At 44.0% G+C, this 21508-nt stretch overlaps 1 protein-coding gene across 7 annotated transcripts in view; it reads right to left on the reverse strand.

The window, feature by feature from the left end:
• Window positions 1-254: 254 nt before the first annotated feature.
• The window catches only part of PARD3B (par-3 family cell polarity regulator beta), a 538356-nt gene continuing 517102 nt past the window's right edge, over window positions 255-21508 (reverse strand). For all 7 annotated transcript variants that reach the window (XM_080600336.1, XM_080600334.1, XM_080600332.1 and 4 more), the window contains one exon: window positions 255-5015. In XM_080600336.1, the coding sequence (XP_080456462.1) occupies window positions 4661-5015 (355 nt within the window). In that variant the 3' untranslated portion in view covers window positions 255-4660. The remainder of the gene's footprint in view (window positions 5016-21508) is intronic.

Consider the following 21508-nt stretch of genomic DNA (forward strand, 5'->3'; position numbering starts at 1 on the left):
CTACGAAATCAGGACTCCGTCTCTACAACTGAAGACAATGCAGATTTAATGATGAATCACATGAAGCTTGGTGATTGTTTTTTTTTTTTTTTTTTTTCTACAATCAGCACATGGCTGCTGTGGTTTGTTCTGTTGGTGTCACCTTACCAATTCTGATCCGGCCTGATCGCACACGGTCTTCTAACATCAGATCACATCCAGAGGTGAGGATGACTTTGTAGATCCAAAGCAGAGAAAGACTCAACATGCAAATACATAATCATATATAGTCTTAAAGCCTTTATTTTATTGCAAAATAAAACAGGTAAAATTTGTATAGCCATATGTAACAAAAGATCAAAATCTTTGATGTGGTACTAGAAAAAAACTCTCAAATTGTGTGTTGAATTTCTCCCCCAAAACAATCACACATGATTCTGAAATCAGTTTCGCTTAAACATACGGGTATTGTCAGGACCATAAACACCTTCCTCTCCGCCAAAATAACACAGAAGTGTCTAAAAAAGTGTGTTTTTAAATTCAGACAGTAAAGAGTCCTTCCAACTTTGCACTTAAGGCTTAGAGACTCTGCAGAAAAACTGTGGCAGAGAGCACAGGTGTAGGGCATTTTGAAAGCGCAAAGCAGCCCCTGCTCAGAGCAGAGCATCAGGATGTGGCCCTGGCAGAGCACTTGATGGGATTCACTCACAGCACTAACCTTCTGATAAACAAATCTGTGACGGCTGGAAGGAGGAGGTAGCACAATTCATCTGTAAAAAAATTAGGCAGCATGTGAAGCTATTTCTAGTTCAGGAAGCTGGAGTGAATCGGAATGCAGAGCTGCACGCAATTCTTCAAGGCAGGAGCATTTTTTTTTTAATTAAAATGCTTAGTTCCTCTTTTTCCCCACAAAGGACAATTGCTATTTCTTTATGCATTCAAGGGGTGCCTAGAGACTCCTGCCTTACATTATATCACAGTGGTAATGTCTGCTCCCAGGCCGAGACCACGGGTCACTAGTGGGTGGTCACTCAGAAAATCCACAGGCTCTTCCCGTATATCTTCATCTTTCAACTGCTGGGCCCGGCTGGCCACATGCCAGGGCCAGAGCTGCCGGCTGCACACACCAGCTCAGGAAATCAAAGCTTCCAGCTTCAGGCAGGAGCGTGCCTCTCCCCCTCGCCCTCACTCCCCTTCACACGCACACTTATGGCACGCCGCTCCTGCCGCAAGCCCCAGCCCTCCCTTCACACCCCCTACGTCAGGAACTGTGCTGCTGGACTGGCACATTTTGGATGAGGGAGTGCGAGGCAATTACGTGTCAAGAGCATTTGAGACTCATAATTTTCCCAAACATATGGACATATGGGGAAAAGAACAACTTGTTACTTAACGGCTCTTTTGGATTTTTGCAAGTGTGTATTTTCAACCGTCAGTTGTAGCACCTCGTGAATTCTGCACGGTACATATTTTTCCACAATATGGTGCTAAAATCATACATTTTACACTGCAGAGAAGCTGACTATATATACTGTAGTTACACATTATACTTTTGAAAATACCATACCTCTATCAGATATTAAACCAGCAAATGGCAATTTTCTCTCAGAACAATGGCACCAAAGATAGAGGAGATGCTCTGCGATACTTTTTGGTCTTGTTCCCCCAGCTAGGACAGCCTGCTCTTCCTCCTTAGCTCCTCACCTGTAGGATGCATCCATATATTATGCTTGTAGCTATTTTGTTTTTTTTCAGAAGAAGGAAGAAGCTCTGTACTGATCTAACAGCCGAAGCATCATTTAATAACCTGTTGGATAAGATTAACAGCTCAGAAGTTGTTGGTTTGATCTGACTGCCTCAACCGAGCGGAGCTGATGCAGTCAAGGGGAGCTGTTAAGGGAAGATTCAGGTTACGGGGAGACAATTGCGCAGGTCCTTCAAAGGCTATAAATAACCCAGGAGCTGTTTCCATCCAGATTTTATTTGGCCCTGGCTCTTGAAATACTGTAAATAAGTTCTGCTCACTGTGCTGCGATGCCATTTGAAGGGTTAGTTGAGAGTGATTTATAAAGGCAGTAGCTTATATTCAGAGCTGTTCTTAATTGTGGCCTGGCTTGATAAAGCCACTGTCGCAAACATATTAGTTTCTTTACAGCTGGATCAAATGTATCAGGGGTTATATTTCAAGCAGGGAAAGGAAAGTATTTTAATTTGTTTTCGCTTCACTTTCAGCAGGGCTTCATAACACCAGCATCTACCCTGTGGCTGCCAAGTCCTGGCTGAGTATCCTACAGCATCTAAAACTCTTTTAGAGAAGTACAAGGCTGCGTACAGCACGTATGCGACAGGCAGAGTTTCCTTGGGGAATGTGCCTTACTTATGGAGGGTACTGAGAGACACCCAGCTTTACATCCAACCTCTCCCTCCAGAGGTTTTCCCTCCTACATTTCTAGGGAAGAGGGCAGAAAGAAATGGAGCAAGAACCAAACATACTTGCTTCATGATCGGTTGCATTCCTCTCCCTCCCACCAATGCTTCCTCCTGACTGGATCTAGAGCTCGCCTGCCCCTGCCCCAGGGAGCCCAGCCCTGCATCTGAGTCACAGAGACATCCCCCCCCCCACCACCCCAAAGCTGCTTCTCCCCCGCTTCCAGCTTGCCTGGTGGGGAGAGGTCAGTGTGAATGCAACTGCAGGAGCCCACGGGCCAGCAGGGCGGATGCAGATGCTCCCAGACTCTTCCTGGCGCTGGCAGCACACAAGCAACGGGCTGACAGGGATAAATGCTCACCCTCATCACGGCCATTAGCTGCGGCTGTGGCCCCTGGAAAGCAGGAGCACACAAACCCGCCCTGCCGTGCGCCTTACGGATCTCTTACTCTAATGAGGCCTTTTCCCAGGGATTTCTAGTAAAGGGACGCGCTCCTGGCAGGATAGATCTTCCTGTGATATTTAACACCTAGAAGTGACCTATGTGATTTAATCTGTTGCATACCAAAGGTGTCAAAAAGACATCAAAGAAATCCTTGCACTTAATCCTTGGCTTGGTCACAGTCTCTCCCTGACGAGGAGAGGAGCCCAAACTATTTAGTAACACTCCCAAGAGACAGAAGTTGAGGAATTAAGGGCACTTGGCAACTTCATATTGCTAGGTGGCAAGACTGCATGGTTTCCCTGCAACAACATCCTTGAGATAAACCTCTGAGGGCACCCAGCCCTGCTGGGCCAGGTAGCTATGTCTCTGTGACTGCCATCGTGTATTTCTGGCCTCCTGGCAGGCTGGATGCACAGCAAGCCCAGGCTGCACGGGGCAAGGAGCCGGGCAAGTGCCCCAGCATCGTGTGCCCCCAGCTCCCCACTCACCCACCTCCTACCTCCTCTCTTCCCATGTACTCTTGCAAATAACTCACCGCTTACAGCTATTCCCTCCTCTTTCTCCGGGGCCCCAAGGTTTCAAAGCTCTCCCTGTTGCTTTCCTCATTTTTTTCCTCACCTCTCGCTGCGAAAAGCCTCTCTCCCTGCTGGCCCCTGACTGCAGGAACTGGAGCCATTTGGCACGTGGCACCGCCTGAGGCTGAGCTTCTCTGCGGAGGCTGCGGGCAGCCCCGCTCTGACGGGTGCCTTCCCGTGGCAGCAGGCTGGCGAGGGCAGGGCGCAGGCACTCGATCGACTCACGCTGCTGGCAGGCACTTGGCTGTCTTCCTGGCCAGAGTGGGCCGGGAACTGGGCTGCCCTGCCTGAGCCAAAGCAGCACCTGATACGTTAACTTAACGTGAGTTATGGACTCCACGCCCGCAGTCACCTCCACAGCCACTTCAGGCTAGCTCCACTGAAAACCCAAGAGTGACACTTGCTGAGAACAACTGAGGATCTGATCTCTGGGGTTTACATTTAAAGAGTGCACGTTGTATAACTAAGAAATGTTCACAGACACACATGCACCTAGACACACACCTCTCAGATGGCCGGCTGCCTTGTCCTCTGCGAGCCTGCTCAAGCATGGTGGATAAAACTTTTTGCCTTACTCCAAATGCAGCAGGTGCAATAAGAGGAGAATCTTGCTACGCAAACTGCAGAAAAATGAAGGCTACAAGATAAATTGCTGCCACCATCAAATAGAAAGAGGAAGACAGAGGCCAGATTACAAATCTGGAACTGCAGCATCCTTAACACACAGAGCTGCTGGTCTCAACAAGTCTGGAACATGGCCGCTAACTCCACGAGGTCCCTGGTCGGCTGATTGATTACACAAGATCCCCAGCTCCGCACAAAGTCCGCACTGCATGCCGTGTTCTTACTTAAAGGCTCTGCAACAGTGCTCTGAAGTAAACTCCGGTGGCACCGCTGCCCTCATACAGGCAGCTGTGCACTGTATAGGTGCAACCGGATTTGGTAAATAGCCCTGAGGTGTAATAAGTGTTGCGCTTCATTTCCAGCAGCCACTTTCTATTTTTAAAAAGGAATTAAAAAATACTCAACTGTCTGGTACCTCACGTACTCAAAAACATCGTACCTCCCGCGGCTTTAGTTCGCCTGTTAGAAAGCACCTATGCTGAGCCCAGCTCAGTACAAACGACTCCAGGTCTAATGCCGTTCTTACAGGCAGCCACGCGTGGAACAACTCTAAAAGGCCCATGTCCAACGGGAGTCCTCCCGGGCTGTGCTGGCAAGTCCAGTGCGTGGCTATACAGCTGCTGTCATGGGGTTCTTCTGCCTGGGATCCTGTTGCCTGTACTGGTACTGGTCTGGACTGGTCCCACGGTGTCGGACAATTTCATTATAAGCTGGTGCACGGTGGGGCTGAGGAGGGGAAGGTGGCACGTCCTGCCGGAGGGGTCCTTTATGCTGGTTTGCAACGGGCTGGGCTGGGTAGTACTGGGGGTACCTCAATTCTGCCACTCTCGTGTCTGGTGCACGGATGTAGTTCCCCTTAGACGGGTGGACAGCAGGCTGTCCTCCTTGGTAGTAGGGAAGATCTCTCTCTTTGTATATTACTCGTGGTCCTGTTAAATATTCCAGTGGCTCTGCAGGTCCACGCCTGAGGAGGAAAAACACAATAAAGCACATAAAAAGGCAGTCTACAAGCCTAGCGGCACATTATTGTGCTTGGAGTCTATGTGTACTTTGGGAAAGGAAATGCCACCTCAACCATGACATGTCCAGATGAGTCAAAAGAACTCCTGAAGGATAACAACCCTCCCACCTGCAAGCTACAGAAGTCTGCGACACCCAGGACGCTGGAAGAAGGGTCCAGCACACATCACGGCCCTTTTACAATGGGGGAGCACTGGAGCCCTTCAGCTCCCAAACTCAGCCTCCTGTGATCCATTTGCCATAATGGAAACAAAGCTCCTTTAAACAATGCTTGTTTGACTGAATCTTATCTGGCCTGAGGATAAACAGATGAGTTGGGTCTGCAAGTCTGCAAATCCCATAAGCTTTACATGCACAAATATTCACGCTTTCCAAGCCATTTCCCACTATTTTTTCTCCTAACATGTCAGACCGTAAAGCTTTCCAAACACTATAGTTGGAAAAACTGGAACTCCTGGAAGAAACACAAGGGATGTCAGACTACTATACCTGTGTGCAATGGGCAAGCTGCCAATGGGGTTTCAAAAAAAAACAACTCCTGTGATCTGGAAGGCTTGATATTACAAAAGCTCTGTAACCTGTCTGTAACTTATCTGCATCAGTATGGATCTGACAAGCTCTAGTTCACGTGAAAAGCAACATGTGAACATGTCATCCCTGAGGATGTGCCACCGAGCCCTCTCTGTAGCTTTCTGCATCTTAATTCCATGATTTGCACTAATGAAGGACTGGTATTTTTCCTAGTATAGCTTAACTTGTGATACTTTCGAAATGGCAAAAATAATTGTTCTCACAGACATGTCGCCAGAGTACCCACAAAAGTTCAACTCAATTAGGAGTTTTTGCCAGTCTGATTGCAAATGCCTTTGCACTTTGGCAAAACCTCCCATTGACTGCACAGGAAACTCCTCTCCAAGTGTGAGCTGAAGGAAGAAGGCAGGGCTTTGACCCAAAACAGGGGCCGAAAATATAAATCAATTACACCTGCTCTGTGGGTTTGGGACTAAACTCATCAACTGTTTAAATAGCCTTTCCATAGATTTATTAAAAAAAGTCATCATTCTGGTACAGCAGATCAGGTGTTCACAATTCATCAATGCCTCTCTTTTGTTCACACAGAGATTTTACAAGCTTGCCTCCCCTTTCTTAATCTGGACTCCCAGACTCCACTGGAACTTGTTTTGCATGAAGTAAAACAAAACATGTGGTTTTCTGCTGCACTCGTTTAAGCCCATGGGGTAAATCATGGACATAGGCAATGAACAAACATTATCTGCCTTGAAATGAACCTACAATTCTCCCCCTGGAATAACTTAGTGCAAATGTTTCCTGTTTAAAATGGAAAGAGCAAAAGGAAGAATTCCAGGCCCTGGACTTTTAGGACCCCATGCTCCCCAGAGACTTTTTGCTTTAAAAACAGAACATTATAAAAGACAGGCACTCTCGGCTTTTTTTCCCCCCTCTCTCTCCTTGTGAGACAGTCCAGACAAAGTGCTGAAGGGCCTGAAGCCACCCTCTGAGATACTGAAAGGACTCCTAACCGCATGTGTTGAGACAACTGCTATCTCTGCTCACACACCTACGCCTTGCAACGAAGCCTTATTTCCACAGCAGGCCGAAGAGTTGCTCCACGTATTTCTATACGAAGGCTTGTTCACTAGTCAGTCCCATCACACACAGCTTTTAATTCTTCTGTGCACAAAAATGCACATCCAATCTAAAAAGGCTTCTGCGACGTTAAGAACTGCTTTGTGTCAAGCATCAAGCCAACAAGAACAAATGTCAAACCTACATCCATTGCCTTTTAATTAAGGGTAACACTTGAGATCCTGTCTATTAGATTTTAAAAGATGTTCTCATCAGCAGCTGTAATCAACCAAATTCTTGTGGATCACATTAAAATGGGACTGAGCTTGGACACAGATCCAGAATTCACCAAGAAGCCAGGCAGCTTTTGGACAGAGATCAAACTACAAAATTGAATGACCCTAGAATAACGAAATCAAAATTAATTGGTACCAAAATGGCTGCAGAGAACAGGACAGAGCCACGAGCATCAAATCCCGAGCCTTCAGCACAGCTCATCCCTCAGCTCACACGATGGGTCTGGACACGGCAGGAAGAGAGGGATGTGCTTTGCTATCCAGCCAGCCCGCTTGGCTCCCAGAAGAGCTGCTTCCAGGAAAGCTCAGGCAGTCCAGTTCTGGGTGGAAGTGTGACTGTGCAGAGGCAGCACATTCAGGCAGCTCTCACCTAGAATCGTGCAGCAAGGATCTGCCAGAGACCTCAGGCATGCACCCAAGCATCTTGAGCTTGTGCCACGTAGTCCTCATTGCTGTTACCTAAGCAAGAAAACTAAATCCACCATCGGTTCACTTACAGTTATACCACCTCTTCCTGTGTAGGCAGACTGCAGAGGAACCTGAACGAGGGGCAAAATCTTTCTTAGAAACTAAATAAATATGCAAGCTGCTCTCTTTCAAACCAGTTTATCTGGGAAATACCCATAGCTGCTACCACTCTTGAGTGTCTTCCTCAGAGTTGGGGGGTAGCAGCTGGAGGAGAGGTTGTGCAGAGAGACAAGGCTTGAATCCACTTCACACGGATCCTTTAGGAAATCCCCAGGAAGATGGGAAGTCATGCCAATTTTTTTGGCAGCCTTGGCAATAATATAATCAGTAATCTAATAAATGATTATTGGAACTCTCTCATGAGCAAAAGCTGGGTAAACCCTGGTAACTCTGCCCAAAAGGCAGCCTCCAGTCATCATGATCAGGGGAAATTTCGTGAAAAATATCCTCGTGGCTGTACCACCCTCTGCAGCTCACTTCCCCTGGTGATGCAGTGGGTGTTATGCATGCAAATCCACAAAGGATGACACTTTTCTCCCCTTTTATGACCAACACTGCATGTAGAAGCTGATTTATTTCCTAAGGATTCATTCCTCCCCACCTACTAGCCATGCTTGGTGAAATCTGCTCTCTGGGAGCTGCTCACAGTGCGAACGACCAGCCTGGGGAGTCTCTGACATGAACCCCCATTTGGCATGTCTTTGAATACAGGAGAAAACAGCCCTTTCCTCCCCAAGTGCTTCAAATTAGCCCTCAGAAAGTCAAGCTTTTTGAGGTAGAAAAACCATCTCTAGATGCCATGCTCTGACTATAGAAATGCTGTTACCATTAGGAGTAAGTCTGGGAGACTGGGGGCCGCTCCAGGCAGCAAAAGCAGGGTTCCTCTGGAAAAACAGCGTTTTCACTTGATAGTTTATGGTGTAAAAGTACATGCTGTTGTTTACCCTTAAAGAAATTGCCGTAACAACTCAAACCAAACACTTTCTACTTGGCAGCCCCTTGTAGCTGCTATGCTTATTTCTGCAAGAAGCAAAACAACCCCTGCCTTTCCCCTCCACAGACACTGCCACCTCTGAGGAGGCCCTAATGAAATTCTTCTCCCCTTCGTTGCTGTTTTTGTAGGCTCCTGATGAGTTCAGAGTTCACGGGGCCATATCACACCTCCCAAGTGACCCATGGTTTGGGGGGTCAAACCAATAACCTCAAGTGGAAAATCAGTGACCCGGGGGACTGATCAAAAATCCACAAATTGGGTCAAGCAGGTCCAGCCACTCAAAAGGACCAGGCCAGGAGTGTGCCCTTTGAGAGGACATGCTGCGTAAGAGCTGCTCTGACCGTCAGCTGTTTTCCAGATTTTTGGTCAGTTGTTTGACCTGTGGGCCCAGTGAAATTAATGGCAGGCAGAAGGTGGGGAAGTTGACACAACATCCTGGGAAGGAACTGAACTCAGAGCTCAAAAAGTGTTTTTGCTGACAGTTCAGTTCTGTTGGCTTCCAGTGGAAGATCCATCAGTGATGTGTGTCTAGCTAACAGCAGAGGCTGCTGACTGAGGAAGCAGTGGAAGTCAAGCAGGCAGAAGCACCATCTTCAAGAGAAGGCAAAGCTAGTGGGGTAATGTGAAAATACATCCCTCAAGAATGTCACATGCAAGGTGCCCCTTAAAATGTTCATTTTATCACAAGGAAGAGAAATCTCACCTTCCCCTGAAGCAGAACCATAGATCACGCAGAGGTAGCTGCAGACATGTTTGGCCATATAGCTTCACATGCTGGTTAGCAGCTCTGTTGGTTTATCTTCTACATGACTGACTGGGTAAGAACTGTGATTAATTTTGAGCTTTAAGAGCAAAAGGGAGCTTTGTCCAAGTAAAGCAGGTAACCTGTTTGTAAAGCAGTTAAGGCAGGTAATTGACACTCAATTAACAGTACACATTTTTTTTCTCTATGACAAGTAAAGTCTGAAATAGTTTAGTTTGTTTTTCTATCTCTGCTTTATTTACCTTTCAAGCACAAAGCATATAAGACCTAATATATTCTGGCTTTGCTGCAGAATTTTTGAAAGCTTCTGGAATTATTTAAAACAGAACTAAAGGATTCAGGATACATAAGAAGGGCTTCTTTTACCCAAAATAATATTTAGTCATTGAAGCCAAATGGGTATCTGTACGTTTCAAAAAAACTAACCAAAACAGTTTTTGCTTTCTACAATTCATTTTTTTTTTTGTTTTTAGAAGACACCATTTCAGTGATTCTTCAGTTGCCAAGAGTCTCACAGGGTAGAGCATACCCGTCACACTGGCCTAAATACCTAATGTAAAAAAAAAAAAAAAAGGAAAAAAAAAAGCACATTTCATTTCAGGTTTACTGTGTTTCATTGTTAACCCCCATTTGCAGGTCACCTTTAACATAAGCTGCAAAGACACATGCTCGGGTTATCTCAAAGCAAAGGAAAGCAAAAAGACGATCTGGCTGTTCATGCTGTGCCCCATCATGTTGGGGGTTTGGATTTCATCATGACAAAAGAGTTTTTCTTGCCTCTGTTCTATGGGGAGAATCACAGAGGTCACATTCTTAGTACCTGGTAAAAAGCAAGGAAGGGAATGCTCCCTTCTTACACCACTGCCTCCTTCTAGCTGCTGCAGGAATATTTTGCAAGGGATATAATCTCACATGAAAAACTGCCTTCTTACTTTGTCAGTGAGTACTTCTTGAAATAAACTTCAAAGACAGCCACAGACTAAGTGGCAAACGGAAAGCCCACATTTGGCTGCAATCTCTTTCATGTCTAAGCAAGACATACAGAGACTCTGGGTGATGGCATCAGGCAGCTCAGGCTGTGATTAAAGAACAGGAGAAAGCAACAAGGTCCTATCTGTGTCCAGATTCTCACTGAAGAACTCTATTGTACGCATCGTGATTGCAAGCTGTTTGTTCTCAGCCAAGAGGATCTACTTTTAAAGAAAAAAGGAGCAGATGTAAGAATTAAATTATGCAAATAAACAATCTTACAGTATCAAATACATTACTGTGTCTTTATAAAGCTGTTCTTGATGTACGCTAAAAACAACTGACTGAAAAGACCACGTAGTCCCTCTCTCTCCAGATACAGTGTTAAAGACATTGCAGTGCTGTTTGTAGTCTGTGGCAATAAGAAATTCTGTTGCTTAATATCCAACGTTCATTAAAAAATACAAAAAAATACTGCAGGTTGCAAAAAAAATGACTGCATGACTGAGCTTCATTAAAGTTTGTCTCTACATCTTAATAGGTGATATACTCCTGTAACAAATATTCTTTGCTGTTTCAGACCAATACTTCCCATAGCCGATGATGGGTTTTGCATTTAAAAAACCACAGGAAATCAAATTTGGTATCTTAATGCTGGGAGGAATCTGCAACGCAATGAAGTGCTCTGTGGCTCCTGTCTGCGAAAGGCTTGTACCTCGCAGTAGAAGGCAGATGTCTAGCAATGTCATACTAACCCCAAACACACCACACACAGATTATTTATGGGCTGAGCTGGTGGAGGTGCTTTCTTCTCCTGTTCTTTTATCAACAACGCAAGGCTAAAAAATCAGATAACATAAACGAATACAATCCCTGGCTCTCATGTAGCACATGCCATGTGGAGAGAGCTGTTTTTAGTTTGAGGACTGTGTTTGGAATTCCTTCAGTGTCAGGTTTCCAGTTACCAGACCCTCTTCCCTGGGCCAGGCACGACTGCGGTTGGACAGGATTAGCAGAACACTCTGCAATGTATATTACATAGCTTTGACTTCTATAGGCTTTGCAGTCCCATAAAAATAATGATCATTTCACGACCTGCATTAATGGTGGAAAAAAAAGCAGAAAAATCTCGCTCCTTTTTAAAGAACTTGTATTTGTTTTGGATTTGGAGAAGGAGGGATCCATACGAGTTTGTTTGATATTCAAGCAAGAGTACATTTCCGATGAGATGCAGGCCAGATTCCCTACCCTTGCACACAGTTTTGCAAAGTTTAGCAGCGGTCTTGACTGGCCTGAACATAAGAGGTTACGTGTGCAGTTTTTCTTTCTCTACAATACTATGGCTTTGAATATTTAGAAACAAACAGCAAAAGCACCACAGTCCTGGAATGCAACTGTACAGTTTATATTACTCCACTTGAAGTCCACCCTTAAAGTGGCCAGAGAACAGAGTCTTTTTTATTTGCAGAGGGACAAATTCTGAGAGCTGCTGGGCCCAGCAGCTACCTGGGCAGCTACTAGTGATTGGAGCTATTCAGATGTCCCACTCATCTTTACATCTGGGGCCAAGTGTAAAGTTTCATCAGATCCAAACTTGCCATGCAGACAAGTAGACTGCAGAACCAGCTGTAAGAAAGGGAAACAGTAGTCTGACAGGTTTTAAATTTTACTACAAGATTACTAAGATTTCTTATGGTAGCACCAACAGCTTATTTTGTACACAAGTGGTTATTCTAAAACCCTAAGGGACCAGACTATGTCAAAGATTGGTTAACATCACAGTTTAGGCTGCCATTTAATTAAACTGCCTCCCATCACCAACAAAGCCACGGAACACTTTGTGTTGCTCCTGTGCTCCAGCATTAGTTTATTTTCCACAGAAGATCTCAGACCAGCTTCTGATAATCCTGTCCTGCAGGCAAAGCTCCCTTTTCTTTCCTTCCCTAAATCCAACCTACAAATATAGGAACTGTGATAATCAGGATTAAAAAACTCAAATCAACAGCAACAAGCCCCAAATATGTTAGCTGGTGCTCTATAAATGCCCAATGAGCATTCAAAACAACTAGTCCAATAATCCTTCCTACTCAATTCACCACTTGTTTTGTTTGTATGCTCTCAGGCATGGCACATCTCCCCTACCAGGAGGCATAAAATAAAGCAGCACCTATTGAACAAGACATCGCTATTCTGTGATCTCTTCAAGCTTAAAGGGGTCTTAAGCAGATTGGTACTTTAAGTAGCGAGTCATTACAACATGTGTCATTTCATATGTTACTCATTATTCAACACAACATAATACCGTGCGAGTCATTAACCTCTTGGCATTGGTAACCTACTCTCAATGCTAAGCAATCACGCTTGTTGCTCAGGAACCTCTGCACTCTGTCGGGGAGAGACCTGGATGAGATTTTAAGGTCCCTTTGGTCTTTTGTTTTGCAGATCAGCAGAGGCCAAAAGCTCTTGCTATAAACTAAAAGTGTTCTTGGCCTTTGGTCTCTTGCATCACGTTTCTAAGATGATGCAGGCCAAGCAGCACTGGAGGACAGAAAGCTTTTCAAAGGGCTGAAGCCAGCAAAAGAAGCAAATGCTTTAGGTTTCTCAGCTGAATTTTGACTTTCAAAGCAGACAAACTAATATAGGGAAGTGCCAAACAAGTGCAGAACTGTCATCACCTGGGTGAGATGCTCAAGTGAAGTCTCTCTTATGGAATATTTGTACCACAGTACTGTGCAGTAACTCCAGTGGATGCAGGGACCTTGCTAACCTTGCCCCGAGAAAAGCCAGCTACTGTCCCAAAAAGCAGACATCCAATGGGAAGGGAGAGAGGCACAGACAGGTGAGATCCCACCGCCGGCCCTCTGCAGCAGCACAAGAGCCAGAAACACAAAAAATCCAGATGTCTTCACCTCACCCTAAGCTCTACTGCAGATCTATGCTTTTTTTGGAGGCTACCAGGGTAAAAATTAAAGGTCATGCGGTGGTTTGGGAGATTTTCATTTGATTTAAAAGCAATTCTGTTGCCACAGTCCAAATTCCACTTCAGAAAGAAGGCCTGGGAAGCCTTCTCCATTAGCCTATCCATTCACTGCCTACTCCTATCTGTGCCATTTTCATACAGCGCTTTGAAAGAGACGTAAAACCAAATTCTATCCTGTTCTCATTTTTCACAGAGAATGAATTTAAAGCACGGTGATTATTCAGCTGTGCTGTTAAAATGATTTTTCAACAAATAACAGAAGTCATTAAAAAAAATCTTCCTAAGAAATAATAGCCTGGGCCTGGGTCTTTACTGTTCAGCCGCTGGGATCTTAACACGCTGTCTGATCTTTAGTGGGCTAGTAAAAACCCACAAGAACTGGTTATTAATGTTATTACCAAGCTTTCAGGCTTTCTTTCTTTCTTTTCTTTCCTTTTTTTTTTTTTAAAGCATCTCTCATTTAAATTAAAGCATTCCTTGCAGCGTTTTCTCCCATTGCCATGATGAAGCATGGCTGTCAATTCTGCCTCCGATGGCACAAACTGGGTAGTAAAATCATGCTTCAATAAAAAAGGAAAATGATTTTTGAAACTGACTGTAGCTGGTTATTTTTCCCTCCGTTTCATTTTGTTTCTAGGTCCAGACATTCTGTTAAACTCCCTGGGAAGTGTCATTCCCTTCTCTCCCCTTCGCAGTAAAGGCAAGGCTCAACATCCAAGAAGAAAGATCCTGCTTTTGGGGGGGAGAGGGAGACCTTAAAAACAAGCAGCTCTTATTGGTTTCTTCAGGCAGTATTTCAATCCCCACTGTTCCTCTACTGCTCATGTATTGATTTGCTCCTAAACAGCACAAGTAGCCTGTAAATAGAGCCTCCCCATCCCCCAGCCCCCTTCCCTTATATTTTCTTTTGTTAGAGCCATTCATTTCTATACAGGCATTAGATTATAGATTTCCTGGCTTGCAGCACTCCATTAACACTCTGGTAACCACCCCTTTTCCAGCCAGCCATTAAACACCACCTTTAATAATTGAGATTTAAAGGCTCAGGGCATGATAAACAGCTGAAGTTATAACTTTACAGCTGCCTCTACAAAAGTGTGTAAATCTCCACATTTGGATAAGCAAATCAGTTAATTAGACTTGTATTAAGTCACAAACTTTGCAGGCGCTCTGACAGCATACGTCCTGAAGTTGAGCTTTAAATAACAAGGGTCAAACCCCTGAATCCCACAGGGCTGGGAGAGACGGAAACGTCCCACCCGGTGCCCAGAGAGCAGTAGCACTGCCTGCAGCTGCCGAGACATGAAGACGGCCGCGAGCGCCCTGCGACTGCAGCCCCTTCCAGCTGTGTTTATGCTGGCTTCTTCCTTAAGAGCTTCTACTGTTACACTAACACCAGTGCAGCTGCAGCAAGCGCAGCGACTGCTGACGGGACATACTCTACCTGCTGCCCATGGTGGAGACATCCCTTGTTTTGGTGCCCTGCGTGCCCTGCCCACCAGGACACAGGTTGCTCTTTTCAAGTGGGGCCCTACAAGTCCCGTGGGCTGAGCACAGCTTCCTCCAGCTCTGCCCTCTGCACTCACCTGTGGCTGAGGAAATGCTATGTGGATGTCCCTCAGTCGCTGCTGGCCAGTAAACGTTCAAAGCTGGGGAGGTTTGGGAGATATAGGTCACCGGCCTCTTTAGGGACTTGGGTAGTAAGAGGTTAACCTTCAGTTGTGAGGCCCAAGTGTCTGTGCTCCATCTCTGCATGAGTTATCTCCCTGTTGCTGCATTTAAAAATACTGTATGTAATTAACTGTTATCAGGTTGTTAAGCAGTGTGCTGAAGTGTGAACTTATCATTCAATTGTTTCCTTTATTTACAAAATCCTCGCCATTCTCTGAGATGGCAGCCTGGGACAGGCTGTTTACTTGTTCAGATTAGGAGGGTTTAGCACACCAGATTCTGGTGGCAGAAGCAGATTTGAGAGAGGTGAGACACAGCTGTGAGTCTGCTTGGCTCCTCAACCACCCCTTCAACACGCCCTGCAGAATAGCTGTGAGTGTACGAGATACACACATGCCGCTGCTACCAAATACATCACTGTAACGTGGCTTTGCCCCCACTGCTCCCCTCCTTTCTCCTCCTTGAAGATCCTTCTGCACACTCTCCTATCCAACAACAGCAGCTGTGTCCTACTCCTCTCTTGGCCTGGCAACTGTTCTTTTCTTTGCTTTCTTCTCTAGCAGCACTGCCCCTGGCAATGCCAGCGAAGAGGGAAGATAACATGATGCCATCAGACCTATGTGATTTTTTTTCCATGTGCTTCTGTCTGAGGCAGCATCATGCATCCAGCAGGACATATCAGCGTGGTCCCTGGGCATGCAGCATCTTTTGATCTTTGGGAGCTGGTGCGATCCCCAATATCCCAGATCTATGCATCCCCCCAACACTTGTAATACCGGAGATATGCAACTTCTAAACAAATTTCTTCTGTGCCATCTGCACACCATACTGCATGCCAGATGACAAGATAAAATTTGCAACAGCGAAGTTCTTGGAGCACAGCAACCTTCTAGAGAGAGCAATCACAGCCTGTGGAAACACACTTCTATCAGCTTAGTCATGTACCTAGAACAGAAGATGTCAGGATGATGAAGCTGGAAGAAGGAGCACAAAGCAGAGGACAGAAAAACATGCTCTAAGGACGCACCAAAACACTGTCTCCCATAGCAATGAGAACCTGATGCCAATAGCTGGAAATCAGTGATACCTTACGAAGTTGACAACACAACAATTGGAAGACAGAGGCAAGGCAGTATTGAGAAAAAGAGAGGCTCCAGAAAGCACCACCAGCTATAGGCTTTTATTTCCTTTAAACATATACACACGTCATGTAGCAAAGACTATCATGTGCAGTAGAGTCATATGTGTAAGTCACAATGCCACCAGCAGCTTCAGCTTAGATTATGATGAACACCATCACAGTCAGAGAGGTACCCCCAGGTACCTATTCCTGCGCCACCCTGTAAGGCTACTGTATGCCATTAGAGAGAAAAAGAGAAGTGGCACCTCCCTATCTGAACCTGGTAAGAACCTGGCAAAGACTCCAGACATCCCTAAAGACAGCATGTCTCAATTTGGCTTGATTTTTTTTTTTTTTTGGTAAATTAAATAAAAATACCCTCTACCTTGAAACAAATCTTTTACATAATGAATCAATCAAACAATTATGTATGCTCTAGTACGTTCAAATCAAGGGAATCATCATCGAAAATAACCAGTTTTTATAGCTCATTTAAAGCCACAGTATGCTAGGCTGCTGATTCACTAATGAACAATAAAGGCCACTACTACAGTATCATTCTACCTATTTTCAGATTGTGTGATGTGATAGATTTGAAGTGGCATGTTCATAAAAAAAACATCAAGGCACTTTGCAGAGGGAAGCAAAGATGGAAAGAGATATGTGCCCTGCCCAAATACCAGACAGAGAAGAGGGAATAACTTGATGCTACGTGAAACTTGGTGCCCCGGCCTCATCCAGACTCAACCAAGGCCTCTGGATGTCAATGGAAGCATTTCAGTGAGCTTTGGATTTAGGCTCTTGTATAGGAAAATGGTATCTGAAAGGGGAGAAGAGGGCAGGCAGAGAATGAGACATCTGTATCCTGGAATGAAGTCAGGAAGTTAAGGCCTGAAAGCCTGAGATAGCAAATAAATAGCTGGAGTACTAGATGGGAGTTGCTGAAATGCCTCACTCTACACTCAAACTTCCTTTCTGATTCTCCCTTGCAGGTACACAGAGGGAAGACAGACCAATACTATTAATTTACTTTTCACTTTTTGAGTGCTCATGACCTAGAGAGAAGCGTTTATGTACAGCTACTTAGAAACAGGCGTTCCCCCAGACAAACAGCACACCTCTACTACACAGATTCTGCACCTATGAATATTGGTAACGTGACAACTGGGGCAACGTAGAATAGTGTGCATGCTACCAGAGCCCAATGCTTCAGAGGAAGCTGCAATTAGTAGACAATTAATAGTTTGTGCAGGCCTTACAGCATAAAAGCAGCCCCTCTCCCCCTCCCCAAAACACATTCAAAACAAAAACACTATCGGCATTAAGTCCAGCTTTGCAGGAAGGTGCAGAAACACAAAACACTTGATGGTGTGCTCACAGATGGTGATAGGGAAAAACACAAAACCTGAACTTGATATTTAACCTTGAGAGACATACTATTTGAATCCCATAGGAAAAAAAGCACAATATAGGAGAGAGGCCCTGTGGTGAGTTGAGAATGCTGTCTTTTCTAAACCTCAGTGTTCATCTTTAATGCTGACTTGGGTTCCCCTTTAATAAATAAGTGAAGTTCTACTTCCAGTAAAACGGGATTTTCTTTAAAATAACTGCAACATTTCAAAGGCCCCTCTTTTTTAATGATCAAAATGTAAAAGGGAGGAATTTCACATCACACGAAACAGCTACAAGGTAAACCAACAACCAAGAAGAACATACCAGTTTCTATGTCAGAAAGCAGAAAGCAGCAACACCATTCTAAGGATGCAAAATGGTTTCCATGTACTGAAGTTCCTTGAGAAACTTGCAAAACTTGTGGTATAAACTAGTACAACTGAAAACGAGACGTCTAAGGAGGAAAAGACCAGGGTTAAGGGTTCTTTATTGATTTTTTTTCCCCCGCATTGGGATTAAAGTGATTTCAGCTGGGACCCAGCATTACAGATGTAATTATAATTTCCATTTATATTTTTAGACTGTGTACAAAGAAGTGTAATAATGGACAGCTGAACACTTTCCAGTGTCCATTAAAAACAAAATGTTTCTGATGAAATCTCTGCAAGACCAAGGACCAGTGCAGTAATCTCTCACTAACGGAGCTTTCTTTAGATGTTTGGTGACGAGAGAGAAGGGAGAGCTGTCAGCCCTTCACACAAAGAAATCAAACTAAAATGACATTAAGGTTCTTATTGCACTCAGTAATACTAAAGAAATCCCACGTTAAGATCTGTAACAAGTTTCTTCAGAGAAAAAGTCAGATTATTCATTAAATATAATGGTATTTTGATATTATTTACAGGATATTTAACAAAAAACAGTACATTGAGGCAACATTAGGGAGGCATTATTTAAACCACAGAAAGCTCAGGGAGTGAAAAAGTGAAATTTATGTAAGTACCACTGACTGTCTCCCATTCTTCCCCTATGTTTTACAATGCACATTTAAGTCCAGGTTTCCTGGAGGCCTCTGATAGCTAGGCAAATGCTTGTTATTGAAAAGCAAAATGTATTCAAGGTAAAGCAGGTGCTTAAGTGCTTTGATGGATCTGGGCCTAAAAATCCAAGTTGTAATCCCCAACTCAATTTCAACTGACTAATTGAATTTGCCTTTTTTTTTTTTTTTGGTAAATTCCCTTTCGTTGCAAGCCGCTCTGCTGTGCGGCTCTGTGCTCTGTGCCAGACGCCGTGGCGCAGGCAGCACCGCAGCACAGCTCGCAGCCCCCAGCTTCCCCTGCCCAGAGGGGCAGCAGCACGCCCCGCAGTGCAGTGGTCCTCATGGAAAGGTGCTCAAAATCAGCACTGCTATGCTCAGGCAGCCTAAATTCAGCCTAATTCACAAGTCAGTGAGAAAACCCAGTGCCTTTGGAGACCTCCAAAACACTAATTAGGATGACCAGAAGTTGAGTCAGGCAGGCAGTATAAGAAATGGGACACACAGGGCTTTGCGAGTGAGTACCAGTGTCCTGAAAACTTTTAGCTCATTTTGGAGATCTTTATATATGCATATATAATATATAATATATAAATAATATATAATATAATAAATAATATAAATAAATAATAATAAATAAAAATAAATAATAATAAATAAATATAAATATAATAAATAATATATAATATATATGCATGGAGATCTTTGAATATGCATATTTGCTGTATGAGGATCTTTGAAAGAAAGACTCTGTGTCCGTTCTTCTATTAGTTTTGTCCCAGCTACTGTTTTACTGGTGGTTGATTCCAGTTCAAGAGCATATTGCTATCAAGAAAACAAAAGGAAAAACCATAACCAAAGCCATGACCATAAAAATGGTCTCCTAAAAATGCATTCTTATTATACTGAAAACATCTCTGTTCTCAGAAAAGAAACATTAACTTTCTTTAAAGCACAGCATCTCAGATTGAGTCAAAATTCGTAATAAAAATGCTAAATGAGGGACCAAAACCTCGTGGCACATGGGTATGTACAACAGTACGCTAACACCAAGCAAAAAGCCATTCGCATGGATTTTCAGCTGTGAAATCCTGCTGAGATTGGTTTTGCTTGCCAGATTTTGTCATGATCTACAACCGACTTCTCTCAAAGTACTTCCTTTCACCTGGAAAACAAAGGCTATTTTTCTACTTCAGATGAAGAAAAGCTCCAGCCACTCAATATCCAAGGACCCCCGTTGGCTTGGGGTTTTACTTGATAACCTGGGCTGGGCTTTGTTCACACATTTACTGCCCTCTCTCTCCTCTCTTGCTTGGAACTGGCTGCCAATTTCCAAGGTGCTGTCTCAGACCATCTAACACTCAGATTCAATCTTCTTGCTGAATTACATCTGGAGTGGAACAAAGATGGCAGATAATTCACTTTCGTTTAAAGTTAACACTCACCTTCTCCTGCTTCCCATGTATGTCATACAGTGGACATGTTTGCATGTTCTGCTTTGGTTTTTTTCAGCTGGTGCAAGCACATGAGATATCAACCAGTCTACGCACAGAGAGAAGGTGGTGACTTGAGGAACAGCTTCCAGTTTACATGACTCCTCACCTCACCTCCCTCTCTAACTGTGTACTAACACCAACTACATGCCTACCAGATTTTGCTGGTGTTCTTCTGGCACAACCAGAGCATCTTTACCTATGGTAAACAGCTTATGCAGATTTTCCCAAATAAACATAATTGAAAGAGCAGCATCCCTGAGCATCTTATACTTTGTTTACGCTGTATTTTAAAGAATTGTTCTAGTAGAAAATTTTGTACAGGTGCTAAGTGACAAAATTAGAGCTAATTTACATAACTATTAAATGTTAGAACAATACAATCTCTTCCAAGCCCAGAGATGAGAGTAAAGATTCCTAAGAAAGCAGGAATTAATTTTCTCTAACAGGGTACAAGAGTTTTAGCTCCATGTTGGCTCTTAACAAAGTTAATGGCCCATAACAGCCACTGATGTGAATGTTTGTGACTCTCTAGTGACCTTGAATTGCATTCATTTTTAAGTCCTACTTCACGTATATCTGTGGTAAGATGGAACAGGGTGGAAAAGAAAATAGCATGCGAAGATATACTCCTTTTTCTAGAACCTCCAAAATATGGAGAGATTTTGACTGCTAACACTGGTCTGCAGAGTTCATGTGCAAAAAGCAAAGATGATATTTTGGTATAAGAAATAACACCACTGTTTATCAAATTGCAATCAAACAGACCTGGACAGCAAAGACATGATGGAATATGCTCTAACAGCGACTGCATTTCAGTCTAAACCTACTGATTTCTGAAATCTATCGATACGTAACCATGGATTGCACTGGTTCTGGATCAGGCTCATACTAGCTTGTACCACATTTCTTGCAGAATAAGGTGTTACTCTACCTGGATGAACATATCCAAAGCATGACCTTTTAAAGTGCCAGAGTTAAAGAGCAAAATAAAACCTTAGGTGAATATATGGACAATGAAAGTGAATAAAAACATGGAATTCAGAATATTCTCTTGATGTGTATTTAAGAGACTTCTGTGCAGAGAAATTAAATGTGTCACCTACTCATGAGATGGAAGCAGTTTGGCTGCCAGTTGAATGAGCTGTGTTGAAACAGCTGCTCTAGCAACTGTTTTTACTATTAACTTCTTCAGTGATTCTCTTCATCCCAAATTAGATAGCTCTTTCCTTTAATCACTGGCTTATATAAAAGCTCCCTCCTCACAAGGCAGGGTTTCACAGCGGATAACACTCATAAACAACTACAGGGCTGTTTAAAGCACTGCCCCTGAGTTCCTCTGTGGTTCAGATCTCCTTCCCCCATGTCTTCTCGTTGCTCAGTGGGTGGCACTCCGGGCGCTCACCCTGTCCCCTCCCGATGTGCTTGTAAAAGAGCCCAGAACTGCATCCGAGTCCTTAAGAGCCCATAGCCCATCATTACCTTACAGTACGCCTTTAAGACTGTCCACATACAACTCAGTTCCCTACTTTATTGGCAATATCTCTTTTCCTTCTTCACCGATGTGCACACAAGAATACTTATAACTGATATACTTTTAATGGCTTGCTATTAGAAACTCAGATCTTGCCATGACAGTGCAACTTCCTTGTTCTTTTTAACCTTTCC

Source organism: Anser brachyrhynchus (assembly GCF_964034855.1).
Source record: "Anser brachyrhynchus genome assembly, chromosome: 7".
Taxonomy (NCBI): Eukaryota; Metazoa; Chordata; class Aves; order Anseriformes; family Anatidae; genus Anser; species Anser brachyrhynchus.